Consider the following 24,399-nt stretch of genomic DNA (forward strand, 5'->3'; position numbering starts at 1 on the left):
ACTTTTGAAACATGAAAGGGCTTTAGATTTGGCATAAAGCCCCTCTGTCCTGGGAAAAGTGGCGCCATTCATTATTGTTGTGGAAATGCTCGAGACACGTGCTTCGCGCCAGTTCTGGGAAGAACATGGCATCTGAAATCTAGCTCAGTGCTGCTCTACTTTTAAAACATGAAGGGGCTTTAGGTTTGGCAGAGGTATCCACATCCTCAGATCAAGCCCCTACCTAACGTCTTGAAAAAACGGCGATCTTGATGGTGTGGAATGCACGCTGCGGAAGCAGCGTGCATTCCACGGGTGCTTCCGCAGCGTGCCATACGAGCGAGCCATACTGCCGCGAACTGGCGCTGCTTTCATAAAACTCATGACGTGGCGGCATTTCAACGGAGCTTTACAGAACGCCACCAGACGCAATTTCGAAATCTGTTATTTTCTTCTAAAATCAGTTTTTTTATATTTTTTATTTACTTTTTTTTTTTTTTTTTTTGCCGCTAAGAAACTAGCCTAGGCTTGTGTTGCTGGGCTGCCGGTAGAACATAGACACATCGAAACAAAGAAATGAGTGCAAACATTTCGTTTCCGTACCATTTTAAAAGGAACGTGCAACGATATTCGCATGGAATGTTTTTCGCTTTCACTAGCTTATAACCCAATAGACCTATTGCTATATTCCCCAAGCATCAAGGAGAATGCAGGGATTGGTGTTCCGCGCGCCGCACGGGGTAGCTAGTAACTTTTCTAAAGCAAAAACCTAAAACAAATTGTATCTTGCACGCGCGTTCGTCAACGTTGTATTTTTTGGTTATTTACTTCGAATCTTTTATACGGGAAAGGCGTGCGCGTGTGGAACACCAATCCCTGCATTCTCCTTGATGCTTGGGTATTATAGCAAATGATCTATTCACACGGTCAACATAAAGGTATATACCTTTAACACAGGTCCCTTTGCTATCGGCGAATCAGCCCGTGCTCTTTCGTAGCGAGCACACGCCACGCGCGGAAGATCGTTAATTGATTGGCCGCAGAGAATAAAGGTCCCTTAGCTAAATGCACCTTTACGGTCGTGTGAATGGGGTATTACTGGCACTATACTTCGTTGACCCTTAAAAATACGAGGTAAGAAAAACTTTATTTAAAAAGATCGATTTTAGCTTTTTTATTTTTTTTCAATATGAAATGTTTATTTCTTTCTGCACATTTTCAATTGTCACGCTGTTCTTAGAAAGTCAACTTCGGGCTGAAAGACACTTTTTTCGAAAGCAAGTAGCGGGTGACCACGCCCCCTTTTGGGATACGCTCCTTGTTTATGAATAAATAAAAAAAAAAAAATCAACACTACATTTAAAAGCATGTCCGGAATGAGCTACATCTTAAAAATTATCTGGCAGATATTGCATAGCTCTTTTTCAACGAAGATAACCCCGAGACGCTGTGCAGGTTAAAGTGTCTACTTTCAAGTGCTTTCAAGCGCCTGTGTTTTTGTAATGACAAAATGGCGAGATTTGACGCTGTTCTTACATTCGATGATGGTCGCACTGCACCAGCCAATATTTTGAAGTCCTGTGGACTGAACCCCGGGTGGAACACCATCAAGTGGCCGAGGGAAGTTTACCACATTCGAATATATACTTTGCGTTCCGAGCGGCACGACAGGTCACAAAAAAGGCCTGACAAGCTGAAAAGCCAAGACATATGAGTACCAAGCTGGAGGCTATTGAAGAAATGACTCTGAAGGTTTTGGTGCAAATAGCAACTTGTTATTCACCTGTTTTTTTTTTGTTTTTTTTTTTTTACTTTAAACTCAATTATTTGAAAGCAGTGTTTTTCAAAAAGTACATGGGTACCGAAGTTCCTCCATAAAGGGAAAAACTTTCGTCCCTAAAGCAGGGAAGCAAAAGTTCCTCAGTCGCCTGCATCTCGTTATGGCGGCCCCGAATCGAGCAAATCGAGCTACGAGGACGCCACGTCTCTTGTACGAGACGAGAGGAGCAGCAAATAAGAGCGTAACACGAGCTTTCCGCGAACTGTGTTGATTTCCGAAGCCAGCTTCCCCCCGCAGGCAGAGAGACTTCCGTTTCAAAAGCAGTTACTCGGTCTTCTCGTCGTCGGAAAGCAGCGAAGTTACCGGTCTTCAAACAATAGGGCGCCCTATTAATTGAAGACTGGTGGCTTCGCTGGGTTTTCATGGGAGTTAAGCCTTTTTCTTTCTTTACTTTTTCCTCGGGTAAGTTCGCTCTTTGCAAATTTTATGCAAGAAATGCACCACCTGTGGGCAACGCTGCACGAAATCGTAGCGCGATAGGTTAAGAAACCGAATTTTGCGGTAGATTTAAAGAGCCTGCCTGCTATTTAAGACACCCGATAGATTCCTGAATATCTTGAATCAGAGTTGAAATCCTGCTGTGACGATACGCGCGCACATGGAGGAGCTCTATCAATCAAGCCCCATCAGTAAACGGTAAAAGACGTATTCCAACGTCCGGCTACACCATTCAAGTTCGATCATGTTTCATAGTTATATTTTCCCTGTGCAGTCCATATTACACTGACCTACAAGCGCAAGACTGAAAACTCGTCGGTTTGTGCAGAAATGTAGGTCGTTTTATTGGGCGCTCTGGAGAACTTCAAAACAGAAAACACCAATGAAACGAAAACAAAATGTCTCCATCCAAAAGAAAAAAAGAGTTAATGAAATATATCATTCCTTAATTAGCACTGACGACGAACTTCATCAACGTAAACAAAACAAAAAAGAGCAAAAAAGAAGAAAACAAACAAAAAAACAAACAAGGGGAACAGTTTCTTTTTCGCAGATATTTCTGTTCAAACAAAGGGAACAGTTTCTTTTTCGCAGATATTTCTGTTCAAACAAAGGGAACAGTCTCTCTTCCAGGTATTTCTGTTCAGACATCGAAAACAAAGTAGAGAAAGGCAGAGAGAGAGAGAGTGTGTGTGTGTGTGTGTGTGAAAGAGAGGAGCAGGAAGCTCGAAGCATGTAGAGCACCGGGGGGGGGGGGATCAAAGCTTGAAGTTGAGAACTGGAGGGGGGGGGGGGGGGGGGTTCACTTGAGGTAGCCGTACTTCATGTCTTGTATGAAGCTGGCTTCGTGGTCGTACAGGCACTGGCAGTACTTGGAGTTGTCGAACGAACCGTGCAGTCCACCGTACTCTTCCGGCAGGATGCTGGGAGGCAGGTGCTTGTGCAAAGAACTCATGTCAGATCCGTGGATTTGTATCTGCGTGACAAGCAATCGGGCATGCGTCAGTGTGCGAGTAAAGTCAGCACCGCCAAAATAGAAAGCTATAGCGCTGAATTTTCTATGTCAACTACTGACGGCCAGTGCGGGTCCCATATTGGACATAAGTGCCACGTCAACGTTCAGCTGGAATTTGTGTCCTGACTGAGTGAACGCGAGTTCCAGACGAACGCCGGCGTATAGTATACTCGTGTCAAAGCAAAAACCGTTAATGTTCGCGAGCCCTTTATTGTCGCGAATTTCGCGACTTGTAAAATTCCAGGAGGTTTAGTGGGCGTCAATGTTCTTATTGTCTGTAGAGGCGAATTTTAGCCTTTAGAATTCGCGAAATTTAATGGTCGCGAATATGACCCCGCTGCCCAATTCGCGGAAAATCACGGCAGCGAAAATAAAGGGTTTTACAGCATGTGCCCCTCACTGGCCCTTAGCAGATGGCGTATAACATACAGCACTACAGATTTCTCTCTTAAGTTGTGATGGTATTCGCACGAATGTCAGCACATATTTAGGTATGTTTAACTAACTGATTTTGCAAAAACGTGGCACGCACGATTAACCCTCTTTGAAAAAAAAAAAAAAAAATCCGGTAAAACTTTTAAAACGTCTGGTAAACGGATTACACTGGAGTTTGTCCCCTTAGTTTTTGTCGAAGCCGAGAAGCACTCCTAATCATGTTCTGCACGGTGACTGGCCGCTGCTGAGCTGGGCCATTATAACCGCGCCTGAATCACAGGAGGTTTCTTTAAACTTTAACCGAGCCTGCAACGTCTGCGCGAGTAGAGCAGGAGCTTTACATCGAAGTGAGCGCGTTTGCAAAGCGTAAGGCCCTAAGAATATAACATCCAATTCACATGGCCATTATAGGGTGCTTTTAAGACTTTGCACCCTTTGCAATCGGTGAGTCAGCCCGCGCTCTTGGGCCGTGAGCACACGCCATGCGTGGAGGATTGCGAACTAAATCGCCAAAGAGGTCCCTTAGGTCCCTTAAATCCCTTAGGTCCCTTATGTTCCTTAGATTCCTTCGCTCCATAGGCCCCTTGGTTAAAGGTACCTTTATGACTGTGTGAATGGGGTTTTGGCTGCGCGTGCGCCGAAGTTTTATTAAAAGTATTAAGCTCGCGCTGGAGGCATAGCGTGTACTTCATTCTTAACCTGTCACCCTGGCGACGTACGCGACCAAAAGCGTAGGGTCGGTCTTCCACGATGGCTCAAACGCTCATGATGACGTCTTGAGCCTCATGAATTATACATTTGATGGTCTTGATAAGAGAAATGTCAGACTGCCAACACGTTTATGGTTTAAGAACGCGATGACTCCAAGCTTCCACCGTGCTTTTTACACACACCGCCGAAACTGTAGCTGGCAATCTTTTTTATAGTCCTTGTAATGACATCACAAAGAAGAGCCATCGGAACATCTCATCACCAATAGAATCACGCTGTACTGCACCTATGGCAATCACCGTGGCCAACGATGCTCCTATACGTAGACCTACCGCGATACAGGACAACAATCAAGTAAGGAAAGCGATGCAGAAAAGCTTTCGCCTACCCTATTGATGTTCTTGCTGGTGAGGAAGGGTTTCGCCAACGAGAAGAAAACGTTGAAAACGGACGGCTGGTAGACCACGTGGACCGCCTTGAAGCGCGCTGGCAGGCAGTCCTGTTCGGCACAATGGTAATAGCAGTATACTCAAGTAACTCGTTTTAAGCCGGAGTAACACTGCTCAAACATCATACAAAAGACAGTCTGCAAGCACGAGATATCGCAATATCCGTGGTTCGAATGCCACGTGCCAAGTCTCTTCCGACTCATTACCAATCGGGCATTCGAAGCACAGATCTCGCAGTGACTCGCGTTCGAATCTGTATGCAGACTCTCTTTTGTATACTAGTGTGACCCCGGATTTAGTAAGGGCATGATACACAGCCTTGTAACTGGGTACAAGGGGGGTCTAAACGAGCATTTGTGGGGCTGTTACGTCCTCGGCTTGAGTGGCGAGAGGCGATCCTCAATCTACCGAGGGAAAGGGCTATGGTTACGTGACACACTCTCCACGGCCAGTGTTGGGTAAAGTACATCTAAAAATCACTTGAAGTAACATACAAAGTAAATGAGAGGTTACGTACTTCAATTAAAGTAGTAAGTACGCCGGGTGCAATGAAGTTGAAGTAGATTACTATAAATACAATGTACTTTCAAAGTAAAGTACAATTACTTTTCAACACAACCTTTGATGGTGCCCTTTCATTCCCCTAACAGTGTTTTTTCTTTTAACTGGTGCATTGACTCAACGGAAATAGGGGTGCATCAGCTGCTTTCGGAAATGGCGGCGAATTTTGGATATAGTAGTTGTTTTACTCTCGCTCATAGGCGTAGACTTCGGGGGGAGTCCGGTCCCGGGGCCATGATCCTTACCGGGACGCTGTTTACGTGCCATGTAACCAGCTTCTATAGTAGTGGTATGTAAACAAAATATCGTCCACGTTGCCTTTATTGACAAAATACATGGGAAATGGAATCCCAGCATGCTTGCGTTAGGTTCAATCTCCAGTTGGCAGGCTGAGAAGTTCCCCCCCCCCCCCCCCCCCCCCCGGGAGAACTTCTCAGCCTGCCATCCCCCCCCCCCCCCCTCACCCCTGCCCCCCGGGAAAATGGTAAGTCTACGCCGCTGCCTCGCTGACAAACTATTTAATTCAATCAACTTATAAAGCACTTATTTGTTGACAAATCCAAATTTTGTTATACACAATTAACAAGAACAAATTTGGTGAATGTACTTTAAGGTAAGGAGTTGTACTTTCCTCGGAAAGTACCAGAACACATACGTTAAGCAAAGTACAAGTACATGCTCAGAGAATGTACTTCAAGTAAAGTACAGGTACATACTCAGAAAATATACTTCAAGTAAAGTACAAGCTTCCTAAACCTCTTTGAAGTAGTACTTTAAGTACAAGCTTCCTAAACCTCTTTGAAGTAGTACTTTAAGTACAAGCTTCCTAAACCTCTTTGAAGTAGTACTTTAAGTACAATCTTCCCAACACTGCCCGCAACTGACATGATTCTAGAACATGGCGACACAGCACACACGACTCAGCTGCCTCGCGGGATTCGCTTCGTTTGATGGCAAGGTACAGCAGAGAACTGTGAAACGTTCTGCTTACCTGCAGGAGGTCGATGGTCTTGCGCACTTGCGAGATTGGAAAGGCGAGTAAGTGCTGAAGTCCCCATCCTCTGCAGTCCAGAATGCAGACGAGTCCGTTCACTTGAACCGCTGGGTCCAGGCAGATGTGTTCCAGGCACAGCATGTTGGCCTTGCGCAGCTGGTAGTAGTCGTAGTCACTTGGTTTCCAGCAGCCTGCAGCCATATCATCATTTCGCTTGTACATGGTTCCACGTTAGGCAATCCGATCGGTATCCATCGTCTGCAAGATGGGCTTATGCAGTGATTTTCTTACCTATACCTCCTAAGGGACGTGTACGCTCCCTATCTTGTCTGAGGGTACCCCCTTAAAAAATCTTCCGCTAAATACAAAAAAAAAAAAAAAAAAAAACATTTTGTTCCCGCGAAATCGTTGTCTTGACGAGCGCGCGGGCTCACATTGACCTGGGAGCACAAGTCATTTCGTCACCTGTAATCCACAAAGTTTAGCTCCTTGGCTTCTTCCCCCGCTGACGTAAAGGAAAACAAAGGAGAGGTTTGCCCGGTCTCGGGTACCGGGTTGGTACAGTCATAAAAATCTTAGGTGCGTGCACGTAGCGCTCACCGCATACGTTTCTCGGTAAAGATCACTGGTTTTGCACACTGCCGCGGGAACAGCAGCTTGTGACGTGGGCGGTGACGTCACCAGCCTTTCATATTAAAACACCCTTTTGCTGTTAACAAACATGAACTTCCGCTTGCGTCCGTAGCGACTTCCGATCGCTCTGTCTTTGCAAGCCTGTCGAGCTTGCTTATGTCTCCAGTGATAGAAAGCATAAATACTACATGGACAGCAACGTGGGATATTTAACGAGGGCCTTCGACTGTACAGTCTTGAAGGATTCAAGTTGGTTTACAAGAATATTCGAAAAATTTTTTTAAAAATACGGAGCTTTTTTGTTCTCTTGGCGTTCACCTGGAGAATTGGTAACGTTTCATCGACATTTCAAGTAGCAGCGTTGAGGTGGGCTTTGTTTATTATTTTTATTAACCGGAAGTTCTCTGGGACGTCAAAGACTGGAGCGCCGCCTGGCGGCGTTTGCCACGAAAGGGGTCTATATAAAGAAGTTTTGGTACAGTGCATTTACTTCTCTTTCGTCAATCATTGGGTATAGTGCAGTAGGCAATCGTTGCAGGTGATACTAGTGCCACTAAATAAGCTACACTTCAGAGTAAGGACACTTGGCCATATTGTGGCTTAAAATCATGGTTGCCAGTTATCTGATGCTTTATCTGAAATCACAGGAAATGCTTTTCCGTCCTCAAAAAATGTTTAAACAGACCGCGACAGAGAAAAGCAATATTACATGAGCTTCCTAACACCGAATCGAATGCTGAGGAAGTCGCGCTTTTGAATCATGACGATCGGCAGTTGCGTCTGCTCTGCACAAGCCCCAATATGGCGGCGCCCACAACAATGTCGGGGAACGGAGTGCCTAGTGCCACTAAATAAGCTACGCTTCAGAGTAACGACACTTGGCCATATTGTGTCTTAAAATCATGGTTGCCAGTTATCTGAAGCTTTATCTGAAATCACAGGAAACGCTTTTCCGCACTCCACAAATGTCTAAACAGTTCACGACAAAGCAAAGCAATATTACATGACCTTCCTAACACCGAGTCTAATGCTGAGAAAGTCGCACTTTTGAATCATGACGATCGGCAGTTGCGTCGATCTGCTCTGCATACGAGCCAAAATGGCAGCGCCCACAACAATGTCGGGGAACGGAGTGCCAATACTCTAAGCGCATTTCATTTAGTGGCTCTAGGAGTGCCGACACTCTAAGCGCAGCACATATAGTGGCTCTAGGTGATACCACAGCTTCGCTGGCCAACCGCCTTCACAGCGTGGATGGGCGGCCCGACATTTTTTTATTTAAAAAATAAAGACGGACTACTTTTTTTTTTTTTTTTTTTGGGTGGGGGGGGGGGGGGGGGGGGCAGGGCATGTAAGTACGTGCATTATTAAAATGTACGAACACCAACCAAACCCTTTTATAGGGACCCTACATTTCCAAGCCAATTCGACCCCTTTAGGGACGACTACGGCTATGGCCGTTGAGGAGCAGTGTCCTTTTCTTGTTCTTGTATACAGTGGGTTCCTAGCATATTTAAACAACGCCCCAGAATATCAATCGGCCTCTCGGAGCTTCCCCACCCACATATGTGAACGGGCTTCGTCACTTTATTGAAAAGGTACAACCGTAGAAGAAGAAGACCAGATACCCACCGTAGAAAAAGAATTAATTATTAGTAACCAGACAGATCTCTGTCTAATGTTTATTTTTAAGTATGTACATGTTTGTAACGTCAGAGCAAGATTGATACATAGCTTCAAAATACATAATTTTGCAGTAAATGAGTGATAACACTAGGCATGCAGTGATTTAATAATTGGAATGGAAAATTCCTCGAAGGGCACTGATGAACGAATCGAAGGTGACGTTGCTTGTAATGCTATGAGACAGTCTATTCCAGTCTCAAACAAATGTAGAAAAAAAATATTTCCTTTATTGAAACTTAATAAAAAAGATTCCATGCTTCTGCCGCGTGTCCCGACTGAGATTGTACATCAGGTAATCCTCGAACTTCATTCCGATCTTATCATGTATTACCTTGCACAAAAATTTCAAACGCTTCACTTTTCTCCGGGTCGATAATTGCGTTAATCCGGATAATGCATAAAGCGATGACACAGACGTATGCAGGCCGTATGCATCATAAATACGTCGAAGTGTCTTTATTTTATATTCCTTCCAGTTGGTCAATAAATGACTGGAATACACGTCTCATAAAATGTCCGCGTATTCCAATAACGGGTGAATCAAAGGAGTGTACGCCACTAGCTTGGTTTCAGGAGTGCAATGTCGCACTGCCCCTTCGTAAACTTCACTGTTTTCGGGGACGCGTCTGCCATGCATTGCTTGCACTGACGTCATATCGTGTACTTTTGACCACCATGTAAGAGGAGGGTATCCAACGTTACTAACACCCAGTTGGGAAACTCACCCCTGAAACTCGGACGGGCTCGCGTCCACCGAGACCAAACTAAATACGACAACAGCGCCACCGTCTAGCGACCAGTCAAAACATAAAAAAAATCATTTATGTTGCTACTGCAAAATGGCACTAGAGATGGCGCCACCGGCCTTTGCGCGACTCGACCTAAACCGATATGGCCAGACGAGCAGTTCCCGGATTGGCCGCTGCGGGAGAAATGGCGGCGTTGCGATCGCCATTAGTTCGGTTCTCGAATACGGACCGAAGCCTCTTTTCACCAAGAACGTTCACGACCAAATATCTTGGTCGCTAACGTTCTTGGTCGTTGTGGTCGACATTCGCGATGGGTCAAACCATATATCTTCGGGCGAGGCAAATTCTGCCAATCACAGTGACGCAAATCCTACTCGTGACGTCACGAACGGAAACAATAAAAGGGCGCCACCGAAAAATTTCGTAGCGAGCGTTCCGGTTAGCGTGCGTCGTCTGGGCTTGATCGCGGAGCGGGGAGCTTTGATATGCATCTTCCGCGCGTCTGAACAGTGTTGAGCATGGTTTGGAATTTCTGGTGCGTGTTCAATTATTGTGTTGGCGTGTTGTGATCGACTGCGTAGGAGCGTGCGTTTCACATTTGTCAGCGTGAGCGTATGTATACTGGTGCGGTGGTGTACGTATGTTTGTTCCTTTCTTCCGTGTTCCTTTCATTCCCAATATTTTGGTGCATACCTGCTGGTTATTGCTTTACGTTTTCCCCTGTCTCACTTTCTTCGTTCGTAACTTTAAATATTTTCTGACATCATATTTTTAAAAAAAGTTCGCTCTGAAGCTGGAATGATACATTTTTGTTTCGAAACAAATAGAGCAGTTAAACAATAAGCATACGCCATATTTGTATTTAGTAAGAAAAACCTACAAATTTTGTTTAGAACTTTTGGTCAGTGTGGTACCAGAGATTGTATCTCATATCGACGTCTTCTTTGCTACGTCGAAAGACAGGGTGCGACTAGAATTCATAAATATTGATCGCCCCCTTTTTTACCGTGAGATAAACTGTTCTGATATGTGTTCGCATCGCAAAGAGAAAGCTTTCACTTTCGCTGACGATTCTTCATAATAGTGGAAACGTTTCTGTGCTGGCCGATTCTTCTTCAGTCAAATATTTATTTGTTATCGACCTTCATTGGTGGTATCCCATGCTAATATTTTTTAACTTTGGTTTTTGCATTACTTTATGCTATTTTTAATGAAATTACACGTTTTTCATTAATTACCTCGCTTGTTCTCCACTTCGCGTAAGCTCCTCGGATTCGCCGAGTTGCGTGTCTTTTCTGTAGAAAGATGCTCGGAACTGCTGGACTAGCAGTCATTTACTGAAGATAAACCTCTTCTTCTTCCACACTTATTGGTTCAGAGATATGAAATGAATAGGTGTGGAAGATCTTCAGTACATGGTCCCTAATCCAGCAGTGTGCTTGTCCTCTTTTCTCTCTCTCTCTCTCTTCGGTTACGTTCTTACGTTAAGCTAGCATCTTTCAGAGGCATGAATCACCGACTAGTTCAGTTTCGACGACGCAAGTTGCTGGCTGTACAAGTCGAGGAGCACGCGCAAGGAACCTTTCGTGATGTCATGTTTTCCTTTCTGCTTTTACTCCCCTCTCTCGCTGCCGCGGAGGGGCGTGGTTTCAACGCATCTTCAAATGCATCTTTTTAGGTAATGCGGGCATAAAAGAGCTCGTTTGTTGTAATATTCGTGATGCTTGAAGTCGGATTAAAAAGAATCAATTGTTTTTTGTTTTTTTTTTAAATAAAATTCAAAACCAATTCAGCTTCTTTTTAAATGTTTACTCTGTTACCTTGAATTTAGAGTCTCAGAAACTCTGTCGGGCACCATGCATGCATCCCTGTCCCCCCCCCCCCCTCTCCCCCCCCCCCCCTAAAAAAAAAAGAAAATAGCGGAGAAAAAGTAAATACAGTTAAGAAAGTGCCTCCTTTTGCCTGCCTCTCCTCCTCCTCCCCCTTTTCCTTCCCAAGCCCCTAGAAATTCAACCTAATTTTAATTTCTGTGGAAACTCCTGGTTCATGAATGCTTATATTATTCTACGACACCTGTAACGGAAAAGCTCCCTGGGTGGACGGAGAGACTGTCCCCGCAAAATTTAAAAAAAACTCCACGGAATAACTGAAGTTTTCACCAATTTTATAAAGTTCACTTCTTTGAGAAAAGGAAAGGACCACGGACGTGCAGTTACAAAATAAATAGAAAGAACGCGAGTAGCATTTACTATCTTCCTCGACGATGACAATCACGTATGAACCATAACGCGTCCACTTTGTGCTCTTTCCTGCTAAAGTTCCTACCTGGGATTGACAGTGCTTTTTTAATAAAATAAAATAAAAACTGACAGCCAAAACCACGAACTTTTTTGTTTGGTTTTAACGAATAGTTGTTTTATTTGAAATGTGAAAAGACAAGCCTCGAGTTCGTTCTCTTGCGTGCTACTACTCCGTGGTAGTGGGTGTATGTCTGCAATGTCCACAGTAGGAATTTTCATAGATGGTTTACTCAAGGGCTCTGTATTGCTAGCTGAAGCTCTCCGTCATTCCGAGCACGGTAGGACGGCGATCTTTGAACCACAGGGCCCGCAGTCCGCGGCGTGCTATCCACGAAAAGTTCCTCACACAGACTTTTTGTAGATCGTACACTGCGGATTTTCAGTCAGGTTCTGCAGAGGGTACGTGCTGTGCAGCGGAGATTGTCAGAGCTCGGCGATTATTCCATCACCGCGGGGACTGGACATGAGCATCAACCTGAATCGCCGACGAAGTTCCGATTGTACCCGAGACCAAGCCAAGCACCGACGCAATAATGGTGTCCAATCCATAAGACACACACAGTGCTGAAAAGGCTATGGTCTGGTGCCACCGAAACTCAGCCAGTGCAGCAGCAATGCTATAGCCTGGGAAATCTGCAACGAGTGATGGTCATAAAAGGGCTCCCCTTTGCGCTCGTTCGTTACCAACGAGAATTCCAGACACAAATCGTGTAGGACTCTGATTCAGAAGGGCGATGAAGTGCAGCGACCAAAGGCTATACGAAGCGAAGCGAAGACACGAGAAACCACCAGCGGCAGCTGTGCAGACCCCTCCTCCCGTCCGACACCTCCGTCTCCGCAACGCTGCAACTTGGACACAGAGCTAAGTGAAACCGGCCAAAGAGGCAGTAATGTAGAGTAGTGGCACACCTGTCAAAGATGCATGGAGATTGAATGAGGAGGCGCGTTGTGCGACGGAGGCACGAGAGCCGGAAGTGTCGAGACCGAAGAAAAAGAAGAAAAAAAGAAGAAAAAAACGGGTCCGCCTCTCGTCGACCCATTGGCCGCGCAAACTCGCGCGGATTCTGCAGATCGTTGGCGAAAGAGGGCATTCACGATTCTGCGGCCTGGATACGAGCGCCCTAGACATGCGCGGAGTGTTTTTGTTTTGTTTTTGGCGTTCCATTCTTTTATCGCAATTGAGCTATTTGTTCAATCAGTTGTTCCTACTTTGCCCACTTTGACTTCCTCTCTCTCCATATTCTTTGTGTGTTGGTTTCTTGTTTTTTTTTTTTTTTTTTGTTTCAAATTGAAGTTACTGCAAGCCTATCGACGCGAAACAGGAAACGACACCGCGGCAGTTCCGCAAACTTTGCCGTAACTGCATCTTTAAAGAATGTATATAAATATATTTGACTTTTGTTAAAAAAAAAAAAAAAAAAATCTTTAAAGTTTTACGTGGCACGTACAAACCGAAGGAAACCTGGCACACTTAGCGGTGGACTGAGGGTTAGTTTAGACCACATGGGACCTTTCAGCGCACCCAAAATCTCGATTATAGCCACAAGAAGCCTCCGTCGAACTGTGGGCACCACGGCCGGGATTCGAACCCATCAACTGGGGATGATCCGTTGGCTACAAACTGGGGCACGTTAAGCTAATTAAAACTGTAAATACAATTTAAGAAAAAAAGTCCGAAGGGGTGGGTAGATGGGAGCTCACTTGTTGTGTACCTGATTCAGGAAAGCGGGGAAAAAAGTTAATGTAGTCCACCAATTTCGGTCATAGGCCTTTGTTAGAAAGCAGGCTCCCGCAGACGTCCCTTCCCCTCCCCTCCCCGTCCCCAACACACACATAATGTCCCACAGAATGTTCTTAAAACGTATCCATTGTAAAGGGGTAATTTGGTCAGTGCAGCGTCACTTCTAGTCAAGCGTGCATCAAGTAATGATTTACAGGCATGCACGCCGGTCCACGTCCATACAGAAACCGGAAAATCAGAGTTTAAAACAGACCAGTACAGCTTAAAGGCGTAAACAACAGCAAGCACAATTAGCTCTGTAATTTGTACTATTCTTGCGAGAAAAAAAAGAAAAAACGAAGTGTTGCTTAGAGGTTCTCGAAGTTTTCGATCTTTAGGAGTCCTCATCTGTCTTGACTGGCCCCTTTTTGTCTTGGTATTGATGCAATAATACACTACAGAAGCCGACAGATCTCGTAAACTATAGTGAACACTCAAATATGTGTTTGGCTTATACACTCTAAAAAAAATGTTACACTCTTACGGCTGTAAATCAGCTTGTACCGTGGCTAACACCACGAGGGTATTACAGAAACACCCTTAGACGTTTGGCGAGCATACTAGGATAATGGCGATCTTAGCAGCCCTCTAGGAACAATGTTTTACGAGCAACCGGTTTACAAACCCCAAGCACCACATTCGGTTCTTGCATGCACAGGAAAGGCCAACACAGATGCAGTAAATCGCACATGCACGACAGAGGAATCACGAACTCGTTGACATACTGCCCCCCCCCCCCCCCCCCCCCCCACCGCCTTATATACTCAACAATTCAAACGCATTCATTCGTAGGTGGCCGTCTCCGAAAGACGTGCTTTGTGGGTGTCTCCGGTTGTTTGGTCACTGCGTAACCTTGAGACAAGAGCGGTGGGAGCTCACCTATCCTAAGCACGAAGACGGGCCTCCCCTGGGGGTCCCTGTCCGCGAGGCGCATCTGTCCGTTGGCCTGGTAGACGTGCTTCAGCTTGGAGGGCCTAAGCCCCGTGAAGATCTCGGGGGACTCCCGCCGGTGCCTGTAGTAGTTGCGCAGCGTCTTGAAGGCCACCTCCACCTTGAACTTCTTGGTGCGCAGGAACCGCAGCAGGAACTCGTCGTCCAGCCTGGACTGCAAGCCGGTCTCGGCTGCGCTCAGCGATTGGGGGAAGTATCAAGCGCACAGAAAGACGCCCCTGTCTTTCTTTGCTATACGTTTGCTTGTAAATGCACGTGGCTGCTTACAAATACTGCAAGTCCCGCTAAAGGCTGCTTCGCGCATTTGCGTCGGTCGAGTTCGCAGCAAACCGAAACGACAGCAACGACGAAGTCACCGCGGGACAACTGCTCCCCGTATACGGAGCGTGGCGAACAACGCAAGAGGTAGCTTTGCGAGGCACTGGCGGCTCACTGAGCGCATAGTTCCCAGCATCGTGCCATTATGGATCCGTAGCCCATGAGATTGCGGCTTTGGGAGCGTGTTTTGAATAACGGTGAACGCCACATAGTTTATAGGAGAAGGCGTGGATGGCTGGAGCTTCTATGCTTACTCCCAGCGACTATATATACGTTCAGGAGTCTAGGGATTTCACAGCCTCGGCCTTTATTCGGGCTACACGTGTGTGTAAGTTTTGTCGTGAGGGCGGCTAGTACTGTCAATGTCAAGGTCGCCAATGATAACTGCAGCTGAGCAAGTATCATTCGATGCAGTTGAGTTCCCATAAACTAGGGCATGCATGTTCCCCATTTAATATTTCTTGTCTTCTTAAAATTTTAATCTTGTGAAATTTGAACATAGCAAGATTAAACTCTGAATTTCGGAGAATCGAGAATGTAGCAAAGAAAAATTCCGAGAGGCTCTGAATTTCTGTCGAAGAACAGCATCTGAATTTCATTAAAAATAAACTCCGAAAACACGGAACCCGATACAGGCCACTAAACCCTAAAATTTCAGCAGGTCGCGCATTTACACGACCGCATTCGAGAAAAATCTCAGCAAACTTGCGCAATGCCATACCGGAGCGTTAGACACCGTGGCACGGGTTTTATGTTCATAGGTCAATGCTAATAATAATAATAAATGATCGTGCGGCGAATCTCGCGCACTCTCAGAAAAAAGGGTGTATGTGGGTGTATCGCGCACCCTTACACCCCCCTTCGACTGGAGACACCCGGCGAGCGTAATCGCACTCCCGTCACACGAATCCTCCTCTCCCAAAGGAATCGGCGGCGAGGCGAGGGTGTTGCCAGGTGCACCATTACACCCTTCCCCTCTCCTTTCCTTTTTCAAAAGAGGAGAGGGAGTGCTATCAGGAGAGCGCAAGAAAACAAACAAAATGCGCGCGGTAATAGAGTAGAGCGCGCGTCCTGATTAGCAGTCACTGGTTACACGTCATCCGACTGACAACCTATCACGATAGCGATCGCGTTTCGCGCGTTATCTGGCCTTCATGTTGCTAGGAGTCTTGACCTCCTCACCTCCTGCATTCCATCTCGGCGTGCTTCGGCGGCCATACTTTTGCTTCGGCTGGCGGGTGACATCGCCTTTGTTCATTCGCGCTATTTTGAATTGCGTGTTTTTTTAGAAGGTGGTTGGACAAAGCGGATCGTGTTCACGAAGCGATGCTTGGCACGTAGCTGCACTGCAGTCACAAACCAAGATGTGCCCGCCCGATAAAGGTAAGTCTGCCGTTTACATGCACTCGTTGGATGCTGCGTTTTGCGAGGCATGGGGCCTGCTAGTTGGGGACGTGCTTTCCTTTTTCTCCTGCTTATGTCAGAGTTTCTTCGCTTTTGTATTTGTGATATGTGTGCGCGGTGGCGGTGCCCGGTTCTCTGAGTGTACAAACGAGCACGACATCGCAGCTTCGAGACATTATTCTTGCGTGTAGAGCTGGCGTCATTCAGAGCAACGGGTCTCTATCGTTTCGGCAAAAAACACTTTTTGTGGACAGATGTTTCATGGACTCTCGTTCGTCGACACTACCGTTCCATCGACAGTCGTTACGCGGATTTAGCGTTGTAGGGACATTTCGTCGCGGGTGTATCCTACACGTACTATCCGCTTCGTGGCAACAGTGTGAGACAGCTCCTTACAGAAAAAAGGTAGTTTGTGCTGTCGATGAAGCATTCTGGGGATGAATCAACGCGTATCCATAAAACGATCTGTCGATGAAACGTTCGATTGCAGAGCAACATGCTCGCGCTTGTTACCGGCTTCGCTCGCACGTATGGTTATGCAATGCGATTTTCAGTGGGGATGATGGAACTAAGGTGGCGCTTCAAGACAAGGCAGTTAGAGTTCTTTTATAGGTTCCCAACGGGAGTCAGAGTTGCGCGTTCCTCTTCTTAGCGCCGTCTTTCCTGCACGGCATGTTGATCCAGCTCCTCACGCGACTTTTGGACCTCTTGGCGAATATGTGCTGCCACCTCGACACGAGGCTAAGTGTCGAGAAAACAACGCGCGCGCAAGGCCTCTCCCACCCGTTCCCCAAAACGTCAGCTACATCCTGTTCAACCATTGAGGCGCTGTGACCTAGATACTGCTTCCCCAAACTCGCCTTTGTCCCCATCGTGCGTAATCTTCCGCCCCCGAGGTCAACACAACAAAACCATATTCCCTCCCTGCTTGGCCACTTCGAAGAGGGAGAGGGTACTGGAACCATTGACTCTCGAACCGACGAGGCGCGCGGCGCGCTCAAAAGCAGGGGTGCGTACGGCTGGGCGCGTGCAACGTTACTTTCTTGCACGGTACGTGGTCGGATCTCGTCAAATAGCGGCGCGGCGGCACGTAGAAAATAGACGCGCAACTCTGGCTCCCGCAGGGAGCCTATACAGGAACTGGTACTCTAGTGCAGCATTGAGATTATAGGCTCCAGCCAGAGTTGCGCGTCTGGTTTCCACGTGCCGCCGCGCCGCTATTTGCCGATATCCGATCACGTGAGGAGCAGACTCCAAATGCCGTGCAAAAAAGCCACCGGTACGGCGGCTTCGCCGACGGTGCAAGCGCCTCGGTGTGCATACCCCCGCTTTCGCCTCCTCCTGTCCTGTGTTTCCCCCCCCCCCCCCCCCTGCCACCCCCCTAAAACAGCCGCCACAGGGCAGGTTAAAGACTGGCCGGCGGCGCCCAAGGGATACTAAGAGCACTCCCCCCCCCCCCCCCCCCCCTTCCTGACTGGAAAACAAGTTGGAACGCCACTGACCGTACATATTCCCCACGAACTACACCCTCCACAATACAGATACAACTACAAATTGTATCTGTATTCCTGAATACTTTTTCACCAGTTTCGCGGAAGTGTCTCGGGGATATAGCATTGCATAAAAGACAATGTATCTCAGTATCTGTATTTTTGGCCTGAAAGCAGATGTATCTCACTATTCCCGAATACTTTTTGGAGTGTGTCTGCCCAGCCCTGGTTTATGGCACATTAATTTATTCTATCATTCTTATTATTTTCCAGGTACTTCGGGCAAATCAACCCATCTGAAGTGCGATACAAAAGTGCAACCAGTGGCATTGCACCGAAGTTGCGAACTCTTCAAGTGCTTTGACATCTGTGAGTGTACCGTCCTTCAATTATACTCCGTGTCACTAGTTGTGTGTAGTCCAGGTGAATGCAACGGCCATGCGAAGAGAGAAAAGGCGAGCACTAGGAAGGCATATGGGAGGGCAGGGCTGGGGGAGAGGGGGAAAGCACTACGAATGTTAGATAGGAGAGGAGGTTACTCTCCTCACCCGCCTTTCTAGCGCTTGCCCTTTCCCCTCTTCGGGCATTGCCTTAGCCTGTGCGGCGCGCAAGTAGTGACTCGGAATATATTCACCATTGTACAGATTATGATGCACTGGCAGGTAATAGATAACTGGGTAAAATTAATCTGCTCAGTGCTTGAAGACGCAGCTCGCGACTTGCTTGAACACGGCCCACAGGAAACCAGCTGCAACCTCCCGTTCTCATAACGAGCATTACAAATCGCATGCATTATAATATGTCGCTAATAGACCGATCTCACCAGCTAGTTTGAGTACGCCACCGCTGCCGATATGCATCGTGGGAGCTGTAGTCTTTCTACACGCGCGACAACCATGCTGGAGGTTTGCGCGAGCAGACCACGAGGCAGCATGACCTGTCGCGTGAACTGGAGTCTGCCTCTTACGAACTGCAGTTATGGCGGCGTCACGCATGCGAGGACAACTTGGTGGGATCGGTCTATTCATTTACGCTGAAAACGCAGCTATGCTCTTATAACATATCGACATAGTTAATGTAGTTTCGTTTTTATTTTTCAGGTGTTTAGTCTCTATTTTTCCTTCCCGTCTTTTTTTGAGTATTTAGCACCTGCACGACAATTCCGCTGGTAGGCTGCAACCACGAGCTCTTTGCCCAATGATGCACTTCAACTGCATGAACTATCGCTTGTCCGAAGCAACCACCAAAGATAAATTCATGAGCTCTGGATTCTCGCCCTCAGAAAATATCTCCAGTAAAATACAAGTATTCGCTCAGACTGGTGCTATCAGAAATTCTCAGAAAAGCAAAAGGCATTCTTTCGAGACATGTTGAGCTTGAATATATCCTGAGTGAAATAAGCAACGGCAACAACAGTGTACTTGTTCTCTTGTCCTCTTACAAAATGCCAGTATGTTGGCGGCAGTACCACTTTAATTCTTGTGATTACATCAGGAAAGGGATAAGGGGAGCACTACAAATGAATCACGGCTAAAAATGTCACTGTCAAGATTGCAAGTTACAAAATGTGGAGAGCGCAAGGTCCCTTTAACAAATTTCTTGACCCCCATGCCTTACAGAAGCCCTCGATCTTTTGGGGGTGGGCTATCTGGCCTCTACACTCAAATGTGTTTGAGAGCACAGTTTTAGATGGTCCAAACTTTTGTTAAAGGAAGCTTGCATTAGGACACCTCTGATGTTGACATTCGTTTATCTGGTTAGGCGCCACAGTACAAGGTTGCTTATGGCATTTTTCGGCTAATTGTGCATTTTATTAGTAAAAAATAAACACAGTTGCAATAAGAAACAGGCTGGCATTGTTGAAAACCGCCAAAATCAGTTGTTTAAGCATATTGAAAACACATGCTTTTTATCTGTGTTTTCGGTTTGCCAGCCTTGCGCCTGTATCTAAACTGGTAAACTTTCCACCCCACTATTCTTCAATGGTGTGCAAAATATTTATGAAGTTGGCTGAGTTCCTGGTTTTTGGTAATGCTCATTAAGTAAGGTGTGGGGCCTTGACAGTGTCCTATATGTATCTAATCATGGTATACAACTGGGTTTTGCTTTTCAGGAATGCTCCATGGCTCTTTTTGGTGGTCAACACCCAAGGCACAAGACTAAAAGATAAGACATGCAAAAAGAAGAAGAAAGGAAACAAGCGACGTTTCTGGCGCATGCATTCAATGTGTATTTTTGTAGTATATGTTTCACCCAGTGTTTATGAGCAATAAATATGTAGGAACAGATACCAATTTTCGTAGCTTATTTTATAAAATATTGCATGATCCTAACAATATTATATTCGCAGGAGTGACACAAAAGCTCTCAATTGTATTTCAGGTTGACAGTTAGGACGTCAAAATGATGCCAGGCCACATAATGAAATGACGATAGAATGTGGGATTGCCAGCTTAATTGTTTTCGGGTTGACAAATGGGACATGAAAATGACACAAAACACCGTCGTTTGACGGTTAAAAGCTTGGAAAAGAGCTGCAGAGACATTTCCTGTCAATTTGATGGAAAATGTTCTAGTGTTAGTTTTGTTGACTTCGCACGTGTACACCTAAGAGTGGGGTTTATCGGTTCCCAGTAAGTGAGAACGGTGTGGAAAACGGTATAGAAGTACACCTAAGAATGGGGTGTAACTGCATTCCCAGTAAGTGAGAAACGGAATATCTGTGCACCTAAGAATGGGGTGTATCAGTATTCCCAGTAAGTGAGAAATGGAATATATGTACACCTAAGAATGGGGTGTATGAGTATTCCCAGTAAGTTATAAACGGAATATATGTGCACTTAAAAGAGGGGTGTATCAGTATTCCCAGTAAATGAGAAACGGAATATACGTACACCTAAGAATGGGGTGTATCGGTATCCCCAGTAAGTGAGAAACGGAATACACGTACACCTAAGATTGGGGTGTATCAGTATTCCCAGCAAGTGAGAAACGGAATATATGTACACCTAAAAATGGGGTGCATCAGTATTCGCAGTAAGTGAGAAACGGAATATATGTACACCCATGGGTGGGGTGTGTCTTATGCACCCGCTGAGGTGCACATGTGCACCTCCAAATGAGGTGCATGTATGCACCCCTTTTTGGGGTGTCGCATTGATACCCATGGGGGTGTCGTATATGGGACAAGTCACATACACCCCACTGGGTGTAAGTACTACACCCTTTTTTTTTAGAGTGCGTCTCTTTCCGTCAAATCGCAGCATGAAAACCTGACGGACTTCAGAACGTTGAAGGAATTCGGGAATCGTAAACGGTGTTGTATGGCCCGCTGCGCACTTGGCCAAGAGCGACCAGAGGTTCTCCCCTGGGACCACATGACATCGCGTTGCTCTGCGAGGTCACGCGAACGTAGCATACAGACCTTGGATGAGGTTTCTGAGCCTGGACAGGCATGCGTCTCTCTTTCGGGAGTCTTCACCGAGTTCGTCGGCAGCCATCTTCTGCAGTTCGGGAGACAGGACGCTTGAATCTGCTTCGCTCTGCACGGTCAGGATCCGGGTGCCTGCCATGACGGCCCCTTCGGAAAAAGAAGAAAAAAGAGAGTATATTAGCACATACAGGGATGGGCATCTCTAGCGTGTCTCACTGTTTCTCCGGAGGTTTTTCAAGCGACCCATACCGAACACAATTTCGGAATGTCCAGGTTTTACTCCTCTTTCCGGTAGCCGAATTTTGTATCTCTAATTATAAAATAGCTATTGAGAAAACGGAGATGAAGGTGATGTAAAAAGCAACGATCAAAGTTGTGGGCACCCTTGCGGCTCCCAAGCCAAGTTGCCCGACTGCGAGGCTCAAGCCGAACTTTTCCCGCGTGGCGGCGACGTCACGCCAGCCACGCGCACATCGGATGCGCCGCCTTGATAAGGCAGATCAGAGGCGGCGCACAGAGAGTCGCTGCCTGGACTCCGGCACCGCCTGTAGCAATGTTAATCGTCTTGTCCTTGTCCAATTAAATGTAGTTTCTTGTTGTTGAAACCGCCGGCTCCGTGTTATTCCTCCGGGTCGGGTATGCAGCAAGGCAAACCGACCACAAAGTATCGCACGCTGTACATTTGGGGTAACGTCACATGCTGTGTAACTTGCGAGTTGGTCGAGCGGGCAGTCTAAAAACACTGTATTTTATGCATATGTTTCTCTTTTTTTTTTTCTCGGTTTGTTGGCGTGAGTAAACAAAAAAAAATGATTGTAAAGTTGAAAGAATTTACATCTTGTACTTTTGACACTGTTTATCTTGTGCCCGACCTCGTTGCCGAGCAGGAGCAGACGTAGATGCGGCATCCGCACTCGAAAAAGACGACGACTCAGAAGAGCTCCCCGCACGGGTAGACGTCACGGCATCCATCGCAGATGCTTTCTCTCCCGACGGCCTGCGGTGGCACCGCGGAGGGGTACGAATTCTCTACAGACAAACGATGATAATAGGATCGCAGCGCCACTAGGCGGATTCGGCAACGAACGAAAGCTTTCCGCCCCTCTGCGACAGATGGAAACTGTACTCTCTTCCAGACAGACGAGCCTGGGTCACTTGGCTGTGACGTCATGACCCTATCGACCAATCAGGAGTTTCGAGTCATGGCAGCTTTACTGGTGCGGCACCGAGGCCGGCGCGACACGAGCTCCTGAACGCTATCGGGTTACAATACCAAGTTGTGCAACTACCTGCTCAATAAAAGGTAATTTTACAGCTGAGCTGTTAAGGGCTAGTTTCCCCAGGATCGTGTCCGGTACCAAGCAAATGTCGACACAACACTCTGGTTGCAGCCGTAGCTCATAGGTGGCGGTAGCTGTCCAGAGTGTTGTGTTTGCCGGTTGTATGCTTGCCGCCGTGGCTCATAGGTTGCGGCAACCTTTCCAGCCTCGCCAACCAGACAACTGGTTGCTGCCGTCACTCACAGATGGCGGCAACATTTCTTCGGAGGAAGGAAAGCGGGAACGGAACGAGCGGCAATGTGCGGAGCAGCGCGAATTGTTCCGCAACCGCCGCGAGGCCGCTATCGTCTAAAGTTTCACTGCGTCGAGCGCTTTAGATTTCCTTGCGAAAGAAGAGCAGATCGCTCGCCTGTAAAGCCACCGCAGAGAACAGAAGCTACAGTTTCGCTGCTTTCCTTCTTCACCAAAGTGAAAAGGCTGAAAGTTTTTTTTTTTTTTATAAATCTTGGCATTTTAGCATAAATATAAATCAGTCAAAAACCTGGTATCATCGACAAAGCCCTTATTATACGGGGTTTCAGTGGCACCATCTATCCGAGGTCAACAAAACCGTCAATTCTATCTGCTACCGCGAGCAGCGGCTAGAAGCCGGACGGCCAGTCGGATGGCCGGATGGCACAAGCACGTGGTCAAGAGGTCGAGAGCGGGTGAGTTCTCGCTGCTCACTGATGACGCTAGAACGCAGGCTTCACCAGAACCCCGCGTGCCCCCACAGAAAACGTGACTCGGAAGATGGTGAAGGATTTGAGAAGTGTCAAAAACCTCAACCTTTGTCATTTTTTTTTTTTTTTTTAGATAAAAACTAGGACATGCAGGCAAAAGCGTATTTTTGTTCTGTTCTTTACTTCAGAAGGGTTGAGACACCAACTCCCACAATTATTTAAGCAAAGCACTGAAACTGTTGCACAGCTCCTTTAAAGGCTGACAAATAACCTCGGTTTTCTGCAGGTAAGATAATCCCCATAGCGCTCCACTCTCCTAAGCTGCGGGGGAGCCAAGTTGAGGGTTGAGGCAAGGTAAAAAGTGGAGAGGATATAGGAAAGGAGGAGGCGGGAAAAAGTGGAAAGCGAGAACTGTACGTCGGCCTTTAACTAGCATTAATTTCCCACCATCGAACTTGTAACTCGTCGGAAACAAACTGTACTACCCCCATATAGACCAATGGATAGGTGCGAATCACCTTACCCTTTTTAACGAGCGGTAGCTTGCACCACCTAGCCTAGAAGCCTCTATTGCCGTCACGTTTTCAGGGTTACCTGTAGAAACTCTCAACCCCTAGGACCAAAAATAAAAGTTCAATGACTTCGTGAAAAAAAAAAAAAATATTGTGACTTGTCGTTCTGGGTTATTTGTTCAGGTGTGTCTACTAATGCGTAAAACCAATTTTGAGGCAAATAAGTGACTATCAATATTTCGATGCTTTTTTAGAGTCCAAACACGGCTTACATCGACATCACATCAGCTGTGCTGCGGTGGCCTTGCTGCGTAGAGAGTGCGTAGTGCGATCACGTCACGTGCAAGCCATGTATACTCCTTGGGCTGGCTTGAAACAGTATGGTACAAAGAATAATAGTGCTGTGCGACTATTCGAACAGTAGTTTCGAATAATACGCTATTCAATGTCCATTTTCAGATGAACTGCGATATTCGTACTTTTCCAAGTGTTGACAGCGACGAGATAGCCCTGTTGAGTGCGCTTCTCACCGAGCACCCATGCACTGCAGGAAAGCAATACTATGAAGGTCGCCATCGCCTCGCGCACAGCTCTGGCCTCGCGTATTGCTTCCCTGCAGTGCTCAAGTGCTCGATGAGAAGCGAACTCAACGAAAGTAACCCGCCGCGATTATGCAAGAGCATGTGTTAGGCAGCGATGATTTGACAGCCCGCGCACAT

At 46.6% G+C, this 24,399-nt stretch overlaps 1 protein-coding gene across 1 annotated transcript; it reads right to left on the reverse strand.

Annotated features, from left to right (window-relative positions):
• Positions 1 to 3,058: 3,058 nt before the first annotated feature.
• On the reverse strand, positions 3,059 to 21,305 carry LOC8023239 (alpha-tocopherol transfer protein-like). The gene is made up of 5 exons (XM_029986698.3): positions 21,158 to 21,305; positions 14,450 to 14,692; positions 6,420 to 6,613; positions 4,807 to 4,917; positions 3,059 to 3,233 (listed from the first exon to the last, which is right to left on the reverse strand). The coding sequence occupies exons 1-5, from the start codon at positions 21,303 to 21,305 to the stop codon at positions 3,060 to 3,062; spliced, it is 870 nt and encodes a 289-aa protein (XP_029842558.1). The 3' UTR covers position 3,059.
• Between the last annotated feature and the right edge of the window lie 3,094 nt (positions 21,306 to 24,399).

The sequence above is a fragment of the Ixodes scapularis genome, unplaced genomic scaffold, assembly GCF_016920785.2.
Source record: "Ixodes scapularis isolate PalLabHiFi unplaced genomic scaffold, ASM1692078v2 PGA_scaffold7__128_contigs__length_106722199, whole genome shotgun sequence".
Classification (NCBI taxonomy): Eukaryota; Metazoa; Arthropoda; class Arachnida; order Ixodida; family Ixodidae; genus Ixodes; species Ixodes scapularis.